The sequence below is a fragment of the Phoca vitulina genome, unplaced genomic scaffold (genome assembly GCF_004348235.1).
Source record: "Phoca vitulina isolate PV1807 unplaced genomic scaffold, GSC_HSeal_1.0 scaffold13, whole genome shotgun sequence".
NCBI classification, from domain to species: Eukaryota; Metazoa; Chordata; class Mammalia; order Carnivora; family Phocidae; genus Phoca; species Phoca vitulina.
Window position 1 is genome coordinate 9,174,931 of NW_022589716.1, and position 18,365 is coordinate 9,193,295.

The 18,365-nt window shown below is 41.9% G+C and overlaps 1 protein-coding gene and 1 pseudogene across 4 annotated transcripts in view; one reads left to right on the forward strand and one right to left on the reverse strand.

Moving 5' to 3' along the window:
• DOCK3 (dedicator of cytokinesis 3) overlaps window positions 1–18,365 on the forward strand; it is a 571,728-nt gene that overhangs the window by 473,646 nt on the left and 79,717 nt on the right. For all 4 annotated transcript variants that reach the window (XM_032411365.1, XM_032411366.1, XM_032411368.1 and 1 more), the window contains exons 15-21: window positions 7,107–7,231; window positions 9,211–9,373; window positions 9,911–10,017; window positions 10,591–10,762; window positions 11,131–11,228; window positions 13,875–13,958; window positions 15,032–15,132. In XM_032411365.1, coding sequence (XP_032267256.1) covers window positions 7,107–7,231; window positions 9,211–9,373; window positions 9,911–10,017; window positions 10,591–10,762; window positions 11,131–11,228; window positions 13,875–13,958; window positions 15,032–15,132 — 850 coding nt within the window. The remainder of the gene's footprint in view (window positions 1–7,106; window positions 7,232–9,210; window positions 9,374–9,910; window positions 10,018–10,590; window positions 10,763–11,130; window positions 11,229–13,874; window positions 13,959–15,031; window positions 15,133–18,365) is intronic.
• LOC116636596 lies at window positions 16,781–17,537 on the reverse strand (annotated as a pseudogene).

Genomic DNA, 18,365 nt, shown 5'->3' on the forward strand with positions numbered 1-18,365 from the left:
CGTGGTAGTGAGCAAGAGGCAGGAGTGCTATTGCTCGTGCCCTGTGAGGTCCCAGAGAAGGCACACCAACCAGGAGGTGACATTCTTTTTTTTTTTTTAAAGATTTTGTTTATTTATTTGACAGAGAGACAGCGAGAGAGGGAACACAAGTAGGGAGAGTGGGAGAGGGAGAAGCAGGCTCCCCGCTCAGCGGGGAGCCCGATGCGGGGCTCGATCCCAGGACCCTGGGATCATGACCTGAGCCGAAGGCAGCCGCTTAACTGACTGAGCCACCCAGGCGCCCCAGGAGGTGACATTCTTGATTATAGAAGAACAAATAGATATGGGAATTTAAGCCTAATTTTTAAACTGAGCACTCCCAGCCTTTTATTGGTTGGTCACCATATTCCTGTGGGTACTTCCTCCTTCTCTCCAAACTCATTTTAGTCCAGTTCAGAAGCTAATAACTCCTTTCCTAGATTTTTCTTTTCAAGAAAATGGTCAGGAAAGACTAGAGCAGGACAAGTGTTCCAGGTGAACAAGTTGGAGTTAACATTGTTCCCAATGAAGTACCCAAAAGAAAACTGCCGGCCAAAAGACTGTAAACTGAAAGGAATGATTTAAAAGCTTTTGCTCAAGAAGAGGCTGTGCCCTCCTGCAGACCATGCCTGAGCCAGCAGAGCTGTGCCACCGCTGTCTACATCCCTCTCGTTCATAGCTTTCCTCTAAAGCCTGTTCCTTGGAGTCAGTAGGAATACAGAGTTCTGTCATGGCTCTGTGGGAATTACATTTTACCTTATTGTATAAGCCTTGAATTTTTAAGGGTTTTCATTTCCTGTGGGCAAAATGGGCCGAGTTTCATATGAGTGACATGGTCTTCCATCTTGTCAGAAGAAACCCACCCTTTGATTTAATGTGCTCTGACTGAGGACTAGGTTTTTCCCAAAGCAGTAGTTCTCTGACTTGAGTCACCTGCAGGGCTTGGAGAAACAGACTGCTGGCCCACCCCCAGGAGTTTCTGATACAGTAGGAATGGAGTGGGACCCAACAATTTGTATTCCTTACAAGCTCTGAGGTGATGGTAATGCTGCTAGTTTGGGAACCCTTTCGAGAACCATGTCCTAGGAGGGACTCTGCCTTAGGGACGCTTTGTCCCTCCCTGAGTCAGCCCTGGCACAAGGAGTGCCCTCTCCGAGTTGCTCCAGACTTGCCCTTAGAAGGCAGCTCTGCAGGCATGGCCTCCCTCTAGGGGACCCTCTGACTCTTGCCCTTGTGCTCAGAAATACACTCTGTCCTTTGCTTTGACCCTTGATAAAAAGTGCATGCTTCATCACCGACCTGCTAGTGATGTTTTTTTTTTTTTCTCTTTTCCTGTTTGTCTTAATTGTTCTTGTCTCTCTCTGTGCTGTCCCCTCATTCTCGCCCCTTTCTTTCTGGTGCAGAGATGAAGATAGTTGGGTGTAAGTTCCTGCTTTTGTGTGCCCTGTCTGCTTTTTGCCTGCTTTGTTTCCATCTTCATTTGTTTCATGGAATGTTGCAATACTGGGGTGGGGTATCATGTACATTTTTAATCCTTCATCAGCCTCACCTTTTGGGGTAACTGACAAGACATAAAAAAAAAGAAGCTACTAGCCCATCCTAGAATACAGTATATTACTTTAGATGTTCATTAAGATCTGAGGAAACTAAGAACATAAGAACTAGGTGTATAGCTACAGGGAAAGATTTTTAGGAGACACGTCAGCTACTCCCACTGAAAAGAAAATGAAAGGTGCTTATCCCAGGCTACACAGAATCAGAAAGGTACAAAGCTTGTCTTTTCAGCTCTGTTGGACACACACAAAAGGCAAACACACAGAGACATGACTTTTAAAAGCAAGCTCTCCTCAAAGGGAATGATGAAAGTATTTACCACAAGTAGATTCACAGGACTGTGATCAGTCTGAGTGTCAAATGAGGCTTTGGCAATATCTAAGGGATGTTTTAAGAATGATCACTTCTGGTCCCATGACAGAATGGAAGATCATCACATCCTTGACCCAAGAAAGGAATAACCATATATAATGATGTCATACTATGCCCATTCCTGTCTTCCTGGTAGAGCAGAGAACATCACTGGCCTTGTAACAGTAGAAACCAGTAGAAGTGTACACTGAAGACATGGTTTAAAAGTAAAGAACCCATCTCTCCTGAATACTCTAAAGAAGTCCTCCCAAGAGTCTTTCTTGGTGGGGAGAAGGTCTCTTACTTAAAATAAGAGCTACAACAAAATAAAACGTTGGTCTATGCCTGAAACTGTCTAAGTTGAATGGTTGTTAATGTCTCCATATCTCCATGGTGCTGTCAGGAGACTTCACTCCTATTCTGCCAAGAGATAAAATTGGTGTCATCCTGAGCAGGTCGCATTGTCTGCTGAGAGAATGTTAACTCTAGTTTCACATGGTCTTAAGGGAAAGAAAACACTATCCTTCCTAATCCTATCTAAAAGTAGACAAGATATAAATAATATAGTATTAAATACTAGTATCCTTGAACCCAAAGCCTCCCAATATGTGGTGTGACTAATTTATACAGAAGGAACATGAATATAATAAAGAGTCCAAACAAGTCTGAGTGCTCAAACCTGTGTGGGCTGTCCTGGATCATTTCTCCTGGGATGGAATTCCACATAGGCTGGAACCATGTGGCCCCAAAATTCCTAGTAAGGCTGGAGTGTCTGGCAGGAGATTCTCTTGCTAACAGATGCTCTGGTGCCTGAGCCAGACCTCAGAAGTTCTGAAACTGCTAGAGTCTGCTCTCAGAAGAGAGGTGCAAACACATGGTGAGTTCTGTTTCTCCAGTGCCATACTAGGATGCAGGTCTTCAGAGGGTCACACCTGGCCACCGAGGCATGCAGTTCCCTGTCACTGTTGGCTGCAGCTCTGTCACAGCGCTCCCAGGCCCCTAAGATTTCTGGTAGCTGAAAAACAGTTTCCTTCTAAGACCTCTCACTTACCATAAAGACCCCAGAATGTTTCAGGCCAATCCCTGACGTAATAAGGTGGCTTCAGGTTCATTACCTTGCTCCTTTCCAGCTGCTGCTTGTATGGACTTAAAAGAATCTAGATTTTTGATGTGTAGTTGTGGTATAGTGAAGCTGTCCTTGACACATAAACACTCCAAGCCAGGTATCAGGAAACTATAGTCCCTGGGCCAAATCCAGCCAGCAGCCTATTTTTGTACCACCCTGTAGCCAAGAATGTTTTTTCACATTTTAAAAGGGGTGTGAAAACAAAGAACATGTAACAGAGACCTATGTGACCCACAGAGCCTAAAATATGTACTCTCTGGCTCCTTACAGAAAAAGTTTATCCACCTCTGCTTCCTCTTAAGTCCCTAGTCTCCTGACATGCAGCTGTACCAACAGTTGACGTTGGCTACTCTAGCAGACTGTAAAAAGGACAAAGACAATATACTCGGAGGCCCTCCTATAAGAACAACCTCATTCATTCATCTTTGCATTCCAGAAACTTGGTTGCATGTCAACTGAGCGCTAAGCACACAGAGATATAAGGCATTGCTGATCCTGTTAAATGCTCTGCTAACCTCAGGAAGCAGAGGACATGTAACAAAGGGAGGCAGGGCCGCCCTCAATAATACCCGCTCCCACACCCCACAGAGAAACCTTCCCTTCCCAGAAGCCTCTCAGCATTCCTCGGTGCTGCCTAAGAGCGGCCTAACCCCCCCCCCCCCCCCCCCAGACCCCCCCCCCCCCCACCCCCCTCCCCACCCCCCCGCGCTGCCCCAAAGCGGCCCCCCCCCCCCCCCCCCCACATCGAGCCAGATTTCATCAGCGTCTTTCCAGCAGACCCCATGGTCTGGTCCCCTGGCATTAAACCCTGGAGAGCATCAGAATCACCTGGTGATTTTGTTTGTTTGTTTAATGTGTGTACACTAACCCCGCCCAAGACCAACTGGAATCTCACGGGGTAGACGCTAGAAATCTAGTTTTAATAAGCTCCCTAGATGATTAGAATACAGCCAGCCAAATGGTGGTCTGCAAACTAACCTCACAAACCATTGCTCAGGCCTTCTCTTTCCCATCCTCATTGTAGTGTGCCTATCCTCAAACCTCTCCTGGTAATATTTCCTTGCAACTGGTGCTAAAGTTTACAGGAGCCTCCTGGAGACAGTGCCGTAACCCAAACGCATGATTCCACTGGTGGGCTTTGTGAACATATAACATGTAACAGGGACAGCTGAAGAGCAGGGAACCTGAGAGGCTATCTGTAAGGCAGGCCTGGGTCATTAGATCCTGGGGGCCTTTCACAATGGCTGCTTCTTAGGTTTTCTCCTAGTTCCAGGAGAATTAGTAGAGAGCTCTATTTAAATGATCCCCCAGAGAGCTTTTGATAAGAAGGCCCCAGCAACATTAACTCTCGCAGTTCTCGAAATCGAGGCCATAATTTGCAAAATTGCAACCCATAAAGCAGTCTAATATCCATTCTGCTGAGAATAGTCCCAGTCTTAGGCAAGTCTGTTCTCCAAATAAAGAGCAGTAAAAGATCTGATGAAATCAAGCTGCTTCAGTCTGTAACTCAGAGGGTATGTTTACTTGTATTGATAAATTTTCTCAGCAAGATATCACTAAAGGCATTCTGTTTAAATAGAAAACTTTAAAAGAATGAAAACTGTAAAAATATCCAGCTCAGTCCTTCCATTTGAAATTGGCATTTTGATTTACAATGCCCTGGAGTTGCTGCCCAGAAACCATGGGCTCACTCTATAAAATCAACACAGACCAAATTCTGTTATTATCAATCTCCAAGATAATGCCCACTTTTGTATGAGTATTCTATATCATATATTGCTAGGAAAAGTTTAAATGTTTCATTTGAAGGACACATTTACTTATGGCTAACCTTTGTATAGGGTCACAGAAATTTAAAATGTTTGTACAAGCTAGAATACTATTGCCAGTAGCCAGTATCTGCTTTTACAAATCATGTGGATTATCTTAAATAATTTCTAGAGAGTGCTGGTTTAAACCAGAGTAATAGTTTTAAAAAAGTGCCTGTTCTTTAGATTAGACATTAAAATTCTCTATTCACTTTATGCCAAATCAGCCTAGAATTTTAATAATTACTTACATTCCATAGAAAAGCTAATGTGCAACTGAAAGACTTTCATCAAAAGAAGGTCTAAGATGTCTGTTTCAATTGTTAAAAATTTAAGGTATAACCAACTCTCATTTATCCCATTATAATAGCAATTACCTATAGGAAAGTTCCCATTTAATTTTGAATTTTACTTTCAGGACTGATTTTATTCAGCTCCTGCCCGTAGTGGCAAATTGATGGATTTGAGTTTCCCTTCTGCTTTCCTTTCCTACCCTACCTGCACAACTGAGTGCTATTTTCATGATATGCTAGGAGGCCCAAGCAGAGATGTCCAAAGGAGGCAGATTCAAGCCAGACTCATGAAAATTCGAAGTAGAGGCTCTCCTCACCCAGGAGAGAAGTCTGTGTGAACTGCAGGGATAGACACCCTCTCGGCTGTCCTGCCTACCCAGCAGTTAGTTGCCTTTGTATGTGATTTTCAGAACGAATTTTCCTTTTTCTTCATGGTAGCCTCAGGGCTATTTGGGGAACAGGATGTTTTTCACAAATTAGAGAAAGTTCTCTGGGCTGTCAGAGAATAAGTAATTGCTTCTTATGGGCTGCTCTTCCCCACTTGAGCGGAAGTATTTTAAGAGCTTCATTATGCAACCAAAGAGCCATGGCTGCATTCCTTGTATAGTAAGATGACCTGAAGAATAGAAGGTCTGGTAATGAAGACCACAAAACCCAAGTTTTGCCAGTCCTGGTCTATCATGTTTCATGCATAAAAGATGCTAAGACACTTCCACAATCAGAGAGGTTGTCTATGCAGAAAAGGAGTCATCATCATGTATCTCACTTGCTAACCAGAAACAATACCTGGTTATGTCATTGTGATTCCAAGTAAGGAACTTTTAGATGTGCCAATTTTGCTAAGAACTGAGGTAGAAAGAATATTCTGAATTGGCTTGTTTTGCAAGTTAATCATTCCATCACCTCTCAATTGAATTCTTCAGGCTGCTAACACATCTTCACTTTGGCCTTGTGTGTTTTCCTTTGCCATTTTTTTCCTTCAAAGATTTTTTTCCCAGAGACTTTACTATGTAGTTTGTTTTTTGTTTTTGTTTTTTTGTTTTTTTTTTGAAAGTCAAAAGCCCTTCTTTAGAATGTATGAATAAAACTGGTCATGTTACAAAATTAGAAGTTTAGAGCAGCCCAAATGAACTCCCCTTATACATGAACAGACAATCCCATTCCCCTAAAAAAGGCAGATGTGGTCATTTTTTAGATCATTTCAGCTTGCAGTTTGAACTTCTCCTGCCCAGTCTCAAACAGCAGATATTGGCAAAGTGGGCAGGAGTCAAAGCACAGGGAAGCAACAAGAGCACAACAGATTGTCACCCCCGTGCTTTAGCACCTGTGATTCTGAACAGTCATCTGCTCCCAGAGCACTTGCCACAAAAAGAAGAAAATATGATAATCCAGTGACCTCCGTCTGGCACTCCAGGAAGGGAAGTGATTTGGAACTAAGCCTCCAGAAGGAAAAAGCGTATCCTCTAGAAAGACTCAGAAGGGTTAAGAGTTGAAAAAAGGAAATCTATAAAAGAAAAAGGAAACTACTTTTTTTTTCTTTTGGAGGGAAAGGAGGAGAGATTAGTAGTTAAGGCATAGACATGATAATAATAAGTGTTATTCCTATTGATTCTAAAATCTTTCCCCTTTGGAAGGCTCAGATTTCGGCTATTCTCCTGGAGGGTAGAGAGACTAGTCACCTATAATAGGAGAGAAGATTCTCTGCCCCACATTTTCCCACCCTGGACAAGGTGTGGTGAACACCTTTAGAATTCAGACTTAGAGAGCACATGACTAATCAACCTAGTACCACTGCACTGATATTGGTAGATGTCCACCATTATTAACCAAGCTTGCAATGCCCTGAGCACCCACCTGAACCCTGGAGGACCCAAATGCTAGCTAGCCTGGTCCTCCATACAAATGGGGCAGTGTGGCTTCTGTGGTCATGAAGACTTGGCATTTCTTTCCCCATAGGCGATATCCGCAATGACCTGTACCTAACCTTGGAGAAGGGGGATTTCGAGAGAGGGGGAAAGAGTGTACAAAAGAATATTGAAGTGACCATGTATGTGCTTTACGCAGATGGAGAAATATTGAAGGTAAGATTTGCCAGTCAGTTTGGAATGGAGGCTAATCCTGTAATAATTCTAGTGACTCTATGGACTTTATCCAGATACCCATTCTCATCAAGCAGACCTCACTCAAATCACTGCATATGCATTCTTCTCTGCCTTTTCTTTTCTTCAAGGAAACCCTGATGAGGACTTCCAGTGTCACACAGCCTGTTTAGAAATTCTTCCTAGGCGCTGTGAATTGTGCAAGACTGTTGAATCACAGATCTGTACCTCTGAAACAAATAATACATTATATGTTTAAAAAAAGAAGAAGAAGAAGAAGATAGCAGGAGGGGAAGAATGAAGGGGGGGAATAGGAGGGGGAGATGAACCATGAGAAATGATGGACTCTGAAAAACAAACAGGGTTCTAGAGGGGAAGGGGGTGGGAGGATGGGTTAGCCTCGTGTTGGGTATTAAAGAGGGCACGTTCTGCATGGAGCACTGGGTGTTATACGCAAACAATAAATCATGGAACACTACATAAAAAAAAAAAAAGAAATTCTTCCTAGTGTCTGACCTCAATCCTTCCTGCTCCAATTTAGACCTATTCCCTCTAGTTCTGTCCTACATGCTACTTTTTCTGCCATTCTGTCTAGCATCAAGCTGCCTACTTTTGGTAACTCTTATTAGGTCCCACTCTTTTTGTTCCTTAAGTCAATAAAGCTACATTGGCTCTTTGATCAAAGGTGGGACTTAGGCACTTACTTGCTGGTACCAAGTTATGTGTGTGACAAGGAACAGCAGAGTCAGGCTCTAAAAGATTATTTCCAGCCAATGCCAGTATCAAGAGGCAAGTATATCTTCTGTCACTCTTCATTCAAAGTGAAGACCTGGAGTGCTGTTTTTCCACTGTCAGTATTTCAGTTTTTCCCTCAGTCATGTCATGGTGAAGTCCCTGGCAAATAACAAGGCATCATTTGCATAGCACTTGATAGAAGGCAAATCATTCTTTTACAGACCTCGCTCCTGTATTTGACAATAGCCTTGTGAGGCAGGCAGAACAGGAATGATCATCCACATTTTGTGGAAGGAAAAAGGTACAATTAGTCAAAATCATCTCCCAAAGCTAGAAAGAAATAGAGAAGAAATGTTTAATTGGTGGTAGAAACAATGATTTGTATTTCATTTTAAAAAACCCACCTCAAGAAAATAAATTAACTTTAAAAAGGAGATGGCACCTGGCTGGCTTAGTTGGAAGAGCATGTGATTCTTGATCTCGGGGTCTTGAGTTCGGGCCCCATGTTGGGTGTAGAGATTTTACTAAAAATAATAATAATAATAATTTAAAAAACCTACCTCGAGGACTAAGGCATGTCCATTGTTTGCATGGATAATGTCAAGGTCAGCAGAGTTGTCAGCTGCTCACACCACCCTTGTGCAGACAGGGAGCTGCTCCTGATTGCATTACGTGCGACTTCCTGTCTTCCAGGAAGATGGGACTACATCTTCATGGCAATATTTGGAAACGGGGTCAAGTTAAATCTGGTTCTGCCTTATCTATATCCAAGGACAGTCAGCCAAGGGCAACCTAAAATGCCAGTGCAACATTGGGGTAAGGAAGATTAGAAAACAAGCTCTCTCTGCTTTATAAATTAATTAATTTTCTGATCAGGTAAAGTGTCATGTACAGTTGAATTCTCCTATGGAGTTCACTGTTTCCTTTCTGAATGCAGATGAATGGTTCAGATACACTGTTCAGCTTTCCTCCAGTTTATTGAGCAGTGTGTGTGGTTACTTCTGCCCCAAGGAAAAGAAGGAGCATTGTTGACCATGGATTCTTTACACTATCTACACAGTTGTCTCCAAAAGTATTGAATTTAAGTCAAATGAATTTTCTCATCTTGTAGATTTGGCCTGATGGGAAAATAGGACCTGCACAAAGGAGAAAATGTCCTAGTGCCACAGAGAAATCCAGGGGCTTCCTCCGGGAAGATGACACTTTATTTTGCTTCTCTCTTTCAGGATTGCATAAGCTTGGGTTCAGGAGAGCCAAATAGGAGCTCCTACCACTCCTTTGTCCTCTACCACAGCAATAGTCCTCGCTGGGGAGAGATTATCAAATTGCCCATCCCCATCGACCGGTTCCGGGGCTCCCACCTGCGCTTCGAGTTCAGACATTGTTCCAGTGAGTGAGACTTCTCTCCACATTCCTTGGAGGATATGAATATTCTCTTGTCTTAGAACTCTTTCCTCAGTAAGAGAATTCAGAGGGTTCTTATTATTGGGGCAAGAAAATGAGGAGTTCTGAATAAATGGGTACTCAGGGATGGGATGTCATCAGAGGCTGTTCTTTAGACAGTGACTCAAACCATGGAGTCTGGTACTGGCCCTTCCTAGTGTCTGACCCAGACACTGGATAATTACCAGTGTCATTCTCCTTTGGGTGTTTCCTTTCTATATATTAAACTATTTCTTAAAGAGCCTCTGGTTTATCAAGACCAGCAATCTAGTTTCTATTTGAGTCTAGGTAGCCTGTGTACCTTGGGATATAACTGGAAACTCAGTCCAGTACATTTCTCATCATTCTTGCAGTCAGGTAGATACCTAATTAATGAAAGAAAGGGACGAAAAAGTAAAGAATGTGGATGATAAGCACAAGGGGAATTTCTGTTAAAAAACAAAGTGAGGGTCAAAAACAACTAACACTTAGCTCTGGTTGCAGCAAAGGACAAAGGGGAAAAGAAACTCTTTGGCTTTGCATTCTCACCCCTGATGCGGGATGATGGCACCACTCTCTCAGATGACATCCATGAGCTCTATGTGTACAAGGTATGGAGCCTGGCTGTCTCACACCTCAACCCTCACACCCCTGAGACCACTCTCACACATGGTTCTCAGTTACGTGGTTTTCAGTGGGCAGGCCGAAGGATCCAGGGTGGTGCGCTGGTGGATGACAGCAGGACAGCTGTGGGCAGGCTTTGTCTTCTAACTACAGTGGCCTCCTTCCCACAAGTAATGCCAGTAGGCCGTTTGTGTCCCACCCCCAACTTCACAAGTAAGGGAAGTCTGTTACCAACTCCTCTGTGCCACTGTGGCCTTGGCCAGTACATTCAGAGACCTGCCATTTGAGATCATGGTTCTGTCAGCTGTCACAACACAGCTGCCTTCCAGAGTTGCCTGCACACCAGGTGGAGGCCACCTGCCCCACCATGTTCTCTTTAAGAGGCATGTGAACCATTCTGGGGAGTTTCCAAACAGAAAGCACTCTTCTAAGAGGACCTGAGGCCCAAGATCTAGCCTCAGGAAGATGAGAGCAAACATCAACATCAAAAAATCTCCTGCAACCTTTTTATACATGGCATGGTTCAGGAAACATTCTGTGTTCTCTACCTTTGCCTACAGTGCGATGAGAATAGCACGTTTAACAACCATGCTCTGTACCTGGGCTTGCCCTGCTGCAAAGAGGACTACAATGGCTGCCCCAACATCCCCTCCAGCCTCATCTTCCAGCGCAGCACCAAAGAGTCTTTCTTCATCTCCACACAGCTCTCCTCCACCAAACTCACCCAGAATGGTAGGTGATGGGATCTGCAGGGGGCTGCCCTCCTTGTCCTCAGTGGCTGGTTTCATGTTGCTGATGCATGCTAAGGGAGACGAAAATTTGTTGCTTTTTCATGCCACAATGAGGGCATTCTTTTCACCTGCAGTTGGAGGAACCACTTGGCAATAGCTGCCTGTAAGGTTTCCCATGGTTTTAGTAGCTCCGGAGTATACCTCCAGATTTCACAGATGTGTCTTTGGCCTTGACTTCGGCACTAAAGAGACTGTTGTAATGCTTGTGGCTCTTTCTCTTCCTCTAGATTCCACCGGGCAGGGAGGGTCTGGGCTTTGCTTGTCCTTGGCATAGCCAGTGTTCACCATCTTTTGCACTTGCTTTTTTAGTGGACCTCCTTGCTCTGCTGAAATGGAAGGCTTTTCCAGACCGGATCATGGACATCTTAGGGCGGCTGCGGCACGTCAGTGGGGAAGAAATTGTTAAGGTGGGGTCTTCCTGAAATTCATACATGCAGCCTGAGCAAGAATCTGGGCAGAAGGCCTTACGTCTCCTTGATTTCTACCAGTACCCCTCTAAGACCATTTCTTGAAATATAACTAGATGAGTAGAAATAAAGTTGTTTTTCTTTTTTTCTTTTCTTTTCGTTTCTTTTTTCTTTTTTTTTTTTTTTTTGTTAGCTTCTCTTTTTAAAGGAGGTATCACATCGGGCTTATTACCTTTCAGAAACTATATTTAAGTTATAAACCCTATTTTCTGACTTGTTTTTCTTCCTAGAAAGCAAAACAATAATTAGAGGGTAGTGGTCAAAGCATCCTCTCAGAAACACACCCGGTGCTTTGTGCTGCCTCCTCTCCTTTCCTTAGATCTCTTTCTCATTTTCCTTATTTGTAACCCTTTTACCACAAACCTAGCCTGAAGTTTTTCTGGCTCTACTGGCTTGATTATCTAGAAGAACTCTAAATACTCTCCATTAACTTATAGCTACTGATTTTGCCCAGTCTCCCCCACTTAGAGTCCATACTAGGGACCCTTCCCCACTCCCTGTCTCAACTGCTTTCTCTAGGTACCTTTGTGACATTTCCCATCTAATGACCTGAGCAGGCTGACAACACTACCAGTCCCCAGTTGTCTTCTGTAGGGCTTCTCTGCATTGTGCGGAGTGTTTGCCCACCTGGTTTTAGCTCAAGAAAACTCCCAGGTACCTCCTGATGGTGTAAGCCCCGCAGGTAGATTCTACACAGTGGACTGAACTCTGCTCAGGAAAATGGAGCTGCTTTGGAATATCAGCAAGAGCAGTGGAATGTAGGGTAGAGACTAAATTTCAAGAAGGCAGCTTGTGCATCAGTGAGCTTTCTTAGTTCTGTCATTGTAATTACCAAATCAATGAGTACAGATAATCTTTCATTTTACAGCACCATTGACTCTGTAACATACACGGTGTCTCCAAACAAGAAACACTTTTAAAGTCTGTATACCTCTATGTGTTTTTATGAAGTCTTGTCTGAATTTTGTTTTCATCAATTAATCAGAGTATCATCAGTTTTTAAAAAGAACTCTTAAACAAGCTAATACTAGTTTTGTTTTGTTTTGTTTTGCTTTGCTTTGCTTTGCTTTGTTTTGTTTGGAGGGGGGGCAGAGGGAGAGAGAGAATCTTAGGCAGGCTCCACACCCAGCACAGAACCTGACGTGGGCTCGATCCCACGACCCTGAGAACATGACCCTGAGACCAGGACCCTGAGATCATGACCTGAGCTGAAATTAAGAGTTGGGCACTTAACCAACAGAGCCACCCAGGCGCCCCTACTAATACTAGTTTTTGAAACTGAAGATTAGTTTATTCTCAGGGCATTTTTTTTCTTCTAAACATATTAAAAATATCAATTAGCAAACAGAAAGGTATTTAAAAAAATCTGTAATCTTTTTAAGTCTGAGTTGTTGTATTCCTGATAAGAGAATATCCTATCAGCATATCTGGTTTTAGCATCAATAATTGATCTCAAGCCACCAGAAGAGAGTGTGAAAAGAATCTGCTAGAATTAAAAAAATTTTTTTTTACTTTTTTTTTTTTTTTAAAGATTTTATTTATTTACCTGACAGAGAGTGCACAAGCAGGGGGAGCAGGCAGCGGGAGAGGGAGAAGCAGACTCCCCGCCAAGCGGGGAGCCCGATGCAGGGCTGGATCCCAGGACCCTGAGATCATGACCTGAGCCAAAGGCAGACGCTTAACCGACTGGGCCACCCAGGCGCCCCTTTTTTTTACTTTTTATTAGAATATTTCAAACATACACAAAAGTAAAATAGTAGAAAGCCCCTACGAGTACCTATCACCTAGCACCAACAATCATCAGCCTGTGGCCAATCCTGCCTATCAACACCCCCATCCACACCTGCCACTTTAGACATTGCTAGGAAATAAATTGTAAACATTGTATCATTCAGTTGCCTTTTGACCAACAGAATGTTAGATTTGATTTTTAAAGACTGCCAGTATCCATGAGTATTTATCATCCTCTCCCTTGGATTTTGCATCTTAGAAACAAAAAACAAGAAAACAAAAACAAAATGGTGCTTCCAGATCTCTTACCCTCACTGATAGCCCTCAGCAGCAGCTTTCTCCCTTGTCCTGGAATACTGATTTCTAGACCAAAACATGGTTTCTGTAGTTGAGGCCTAGCCTGCCACACCTTCATTCAAGTGTCCTCTCTAGGCCACAGCAGAAAGTAAGGGACTACTGCTCTCTTTGGAGTCCTGGGAACGTGAGCTCTTTTTCTTAAAATGAATTTGGCATCAGAATCACTTACATTGTCTTTATTTCAAAGTTATAATTCTACATGGGTATCCTGTGTTTTTTAGGTAATTGCTCTTTCCTTAGAAGTTTAGCACTCACCCAAGAGAAAGAGCCTCTCCAAATCTCTCTTAGGGCCCTTTGGGCTGTACACAAACACCCTGAGTCCACCTAGTTATCCCTTAGTTAGGTGGAGGTGGGATACTCGATTTTTTCTAAGTGGTGGTTTGAGATCTTAGGAGATTTTTTAGTTTGTTTATTGGGAGATTAAACTCATTGGTGTATGGAAATTTGACCATGTGTACAAGGTCCTAAGACTTGAGCCCTCTGATTTTTATGTTACAGTTTCTGCAAGACATTTTAGATACACTCTTTGTGATTTTGGATGATAATACAGAGAAATATGGCCTGTTGGTGTTTCAGTCTTTGGTAAGTCTCACCCTTCCTGACTTTCATTTTTGTTAGTTATTTCTGTCACATGTTTTTAAAAATCCAAGGGAAGCAATTTATTAGAATGAGTCAATATAAGGTACAGATGTTTCCAATACAAAAGGGGCTGAGGAGCGTCACCCAAGGAAGACCAACCAACTTCCCAGGCAGATCCCTACAACATCAAATTTGAAGAATTCAACCTGGTCAGGTCCGGGCCTCAACTTTGTAGTTCTGATACTCAGTCTCATCACTGTTGCAGAGTTGCCTAGACCCTGAAATAGAGACCTACACCAACAAAATGCTCAGAGATGAATATAGGAAACCAGATGGCGTATTCTTTCACCTGCACAGTAGGATATAACCACTAGAAAGAACAGAGACTCACCCATGCTGGTCTGAGCATCACACTGTCTCCCTGTGTACAGTTGTTTGGGAACCAGAGTCTCCGGAGGTTGCTTAGTGAGAATGGACAGTGGTTTGAATGTTCAGTGCATTTAGCTTAATAGATCCAGTCCCATAGGAGTGCTATACATTCCAAGAGGAACCACATACTGTAAGTCTACCTAACAGATGAGGAGCATAGGTGAGAGTTAAATAGTTTGCATAGTTTGGCCCTTTGGCTTTTCTTCTTCCTTGCTCTCCTGGCCAGCCAGCCCCTTTTCTGAAGGGCATAGCCTTTCATAGGCTGAGCTGGCTCAGAGGATAATCTTTTTTTTCTCTCTTTTCCAAGTTTTTTGAGACACCTTTGTATTTATGCCACCAAACACAGGTATTGTTTTGCTTTTTCCTAATCTGTATTACACCACCTAGCATTATTGTGAAGAGATTCAGAGTAACACTGGCACAGACAGATGAGCCCCAAGTCCAAATTCAGAAGCTGGGGGCTGTAGGAATAGAACAGACAAGACAGAAATACAGACACAGAATAGAAATATTACATTCTCTGCCCATGGGCAACACTAGAGAAAACACTGACAGTTTGTCATTCCTTAAAGAAGCAAGAATTCTGTTTTCTGCTGGAGATAAGTCCGAGGCCTCCAGTGAACCCTGGTACCCTCCGTCTCCTCCAGGTATTCATCATCAACCTGCTCAGAGACATCAAGTATTTCCACTTCCGGCCTGTAATGGACACATACATCCAGAAACACTTTGCTGGAGCCCTGGCATACAAGTAAGTTCCATTTGGCATCATTATTAGGACTTGTGTTTGAATAGAAAGACAGGCTTAAAAAAAGTTCAGTGACAACCAGCATTCATTCAGCTGATCTTTTTTTTTTTTACTTAATTTTTTTCTAATTGTGGTAAAATACATAGAATATAAAATACCTATTTTTAAGTGTATAGCTCAGTGGCATTGAGTATGTTCACATTGTTGTACAACCATCACCACCATCCATCTCCAGAACTTTTTTGCAAAACTGCAAAACTGAAATTCTGTGATCATTAAATATTAACTCCCCATCAACCCTTCCCCTTCTGTTGCCCCTGGGCAACCACCATTATACTTTGTCTCTGAATGTGCCTGTTCTACGTACCTCATGTCAATTGAATCATACAATACTTGTCTATTTGTGTCTGGCTTATTTCATTTACCAATATGTCTTCAAGGTTCATCCATGTAGCATGTGTCAGAATTTCCTTCCTTTTAAAGGCTGAATAATGTTCCATTGTACATATATACCACGTTTTTTTTATCCACTTACCCATCGATGAATACTTGGGTTGCTCTCACCTTTTAGTTATTGTGAATAATGCTATGAACATGGATATACAAATATCTCTTCAAGACCCTGCTTTCTGTTGTGTTTGACATATACCCAGAAGTGGCTTACTGCTTCATAAGGTAGTTCTATTTTTAATTTTTTGAGGAATCACCATACTGTTTTCCACAGCAGCTGCACCATTTTACATACATACATTTTACACAAGGGTGTTCAATTTCTCCATGTCCTCAAGCCAAGACTTGTTATTTTCTGTTGTGTTTTTTGGAAGGAGTGGGGGGTTTTATAGTAATAATCCTTAATTGGTGTGAAGTGGTATCTCATTGTGGTTTTGATTTGCATTTCCCTAATGATTAATGATGCTGAGCATCTCTTCATGTATTTATTGACCATTTTTGTATCTTCTTTGGAGAAAAATTTATTCAAGTCCTTTTGGGTGTTGAGTTTGAGAAGTTCTTTATAGATCTTGGATATCAGCCCTTTGTCTGTAGTGTCATTTGCAAATATCTTCCCCATTCTGTGGGTTGCCGCTTTGTTTTGTTAACTGTTTCCTTTGCTGTGCAGAAGCTTTTTATCTTGATGAAGTCCCAAAAGTTCATTTTTGCTTTTGTTTCCCTTGCCTTTGGAGATGTGTCTTGGAAGAAGTTGCTGTGGCCGATGTCGAAGAGGTTACTGCCTATGTTCTCCTCTAGGATTTTGATGGATTCCTGTCTCACATTGAGGTCTTTCATCCATTTTGAGTTTATCTTTGTGTATGGTGTAAGAGAATGGTCGAGTTTCATTCTTCTGTATATAGCTGTCCAATTTTCCCAGCACCATTTATTGAAGAGACTGTCTTTTTTCCATTGCATGTTTTTTCCTGCTTTGTCAAAGATTATTTGACCACAGAGTTGAGGGTCCATATCTGGGCTCTCTATTCTGTTCCATTGGTCTATATGTCTGTTTTTGTGCCAGTACCATACTGTCTTGATGATGACAGCTTTGTAATAGAGCTTGAAATCAGGCAATGTGATGCCCCCAGGTTTGTTTTTCTTTTTCAACATTTCCTTGGATATTCGGGGTCTTTTCTGATTCCATACAAAGTCTTTTGCCCATTTTTTAAACATACTGTTCAGTTTTTTATTGTTGAGCTGTAGGAATTCTTTTTTTTTTATACTTTTATTTGACAATCAGCAATTAGTTCTCATCCACATTAACTGTCTGTAGATTTTGAAAGTGGTGACAGGTACATAGGTAACCAGTGTGTAGAGCTTGTTTAGTGAATCTTCATCCTCATTACGTTTCCTGAACAACTGCAGATGGATACGATATGGAACATTCCTTATTCCTTTGGCCCAGACATCTTTGTTGAGCCTGGTGTCAATGCGCACATCTGGAGTTCCCGTCTCCTTCATGGCAAATTTCTGGATCTCTTTGAGTGCCCGAGGGGCACGCTTCTTCAAACCCACTCCATGGATGTGCTTGTGAATGTTGATGGTGTATTCTCTGGTCACGACCTCGTTGATAGTAGAACTGCGCTTCTTCTTCTTGCCACCCTTCTTGGGAGCCATTCTGCCTGGCTCTGGTTGGAAAGGGGCTGTAGGAATTCTTTATATAATCTAGACATTAACCCCTTGTCAGGTACACAATTTGCAAATATTTTCTCCCATTGCCTTTCTTTCTGTTGATTGTGTCTTTTGATATACAGAAGTTCTCAATTTTGATATAGTCCAGCTTATCTATTTTTTCTTTTGTTTCCTGTGCTTTTGATGACATATCCAAGAAGTTATTGCTAAATCCAGTGTCATAGAGCTTTTCCCCTATATTTTTGTATACAAGTTTAATTTATAGTTTTAGCTCTTACATTTAGGTCTTTGATACATTTTGAGTTAATTTTTGTTTATTGTGTAACAGAATCCAACTTCATTCTTTTGCACATTGATATCTAGCTTTCCTAATATAATTATTGAAAAGACTATCCTATCCCCATTGAATGGTCTTGGCACCCTTGTTGAAAATCATCTGGCCATCTCTGTGAGGATTTATTTCTGGGCTATGTTATTCTGTCGATGTGTATGTCTGTCTTTATGGCAGTACCTTGCTGTTTTGGTTATTATAACTTTGTAGTAAGTTTTGAAATCAGGAAGTGTGAGTCCTCTAAATTTTTCTTCTTTTTCAATATTGTTTTGGCTATTTGGGGACCCTTAAGATTCCATAAGAACTGCAGGATGAATTTTTCTATTTCTGCAAAACATGCTGTTGGGATTTTGGTAGAGATTGCATTGAATCTGTAGGTCACTTTGGTTAGTGTTGGAATCTTAATAGTTTTAGTCTTGCAATCAATGAACATGAGTGTCTTTCCATTTATTAATATCTTCTTTAATTTCTCTCAGCAACATTTTATAGTTTTCAAAGTATGAGTCTACAAGTCTTTCACCTCTTTGGTTAAGTTAGTCCTAAGTATTTTATTCTTCTTTGATGCTACTATAAATGGATTTTTTTCCCTTAATTTCCTTCTTGAAGTACTCACTATAAGTGTATAGAAATGCAAATGATTTTTATATTAATTTTATATCCTGCAATTTTGCTGAATTCATTTATTAGTTCTAAAAGTTTTTTGTGGAATCTTCAGTTTTTTTCTACCTATAAGACCATGTCATCTGCAAACAAAGATAATTTTGTTTCTTCCTTTCCAGTTTGGATG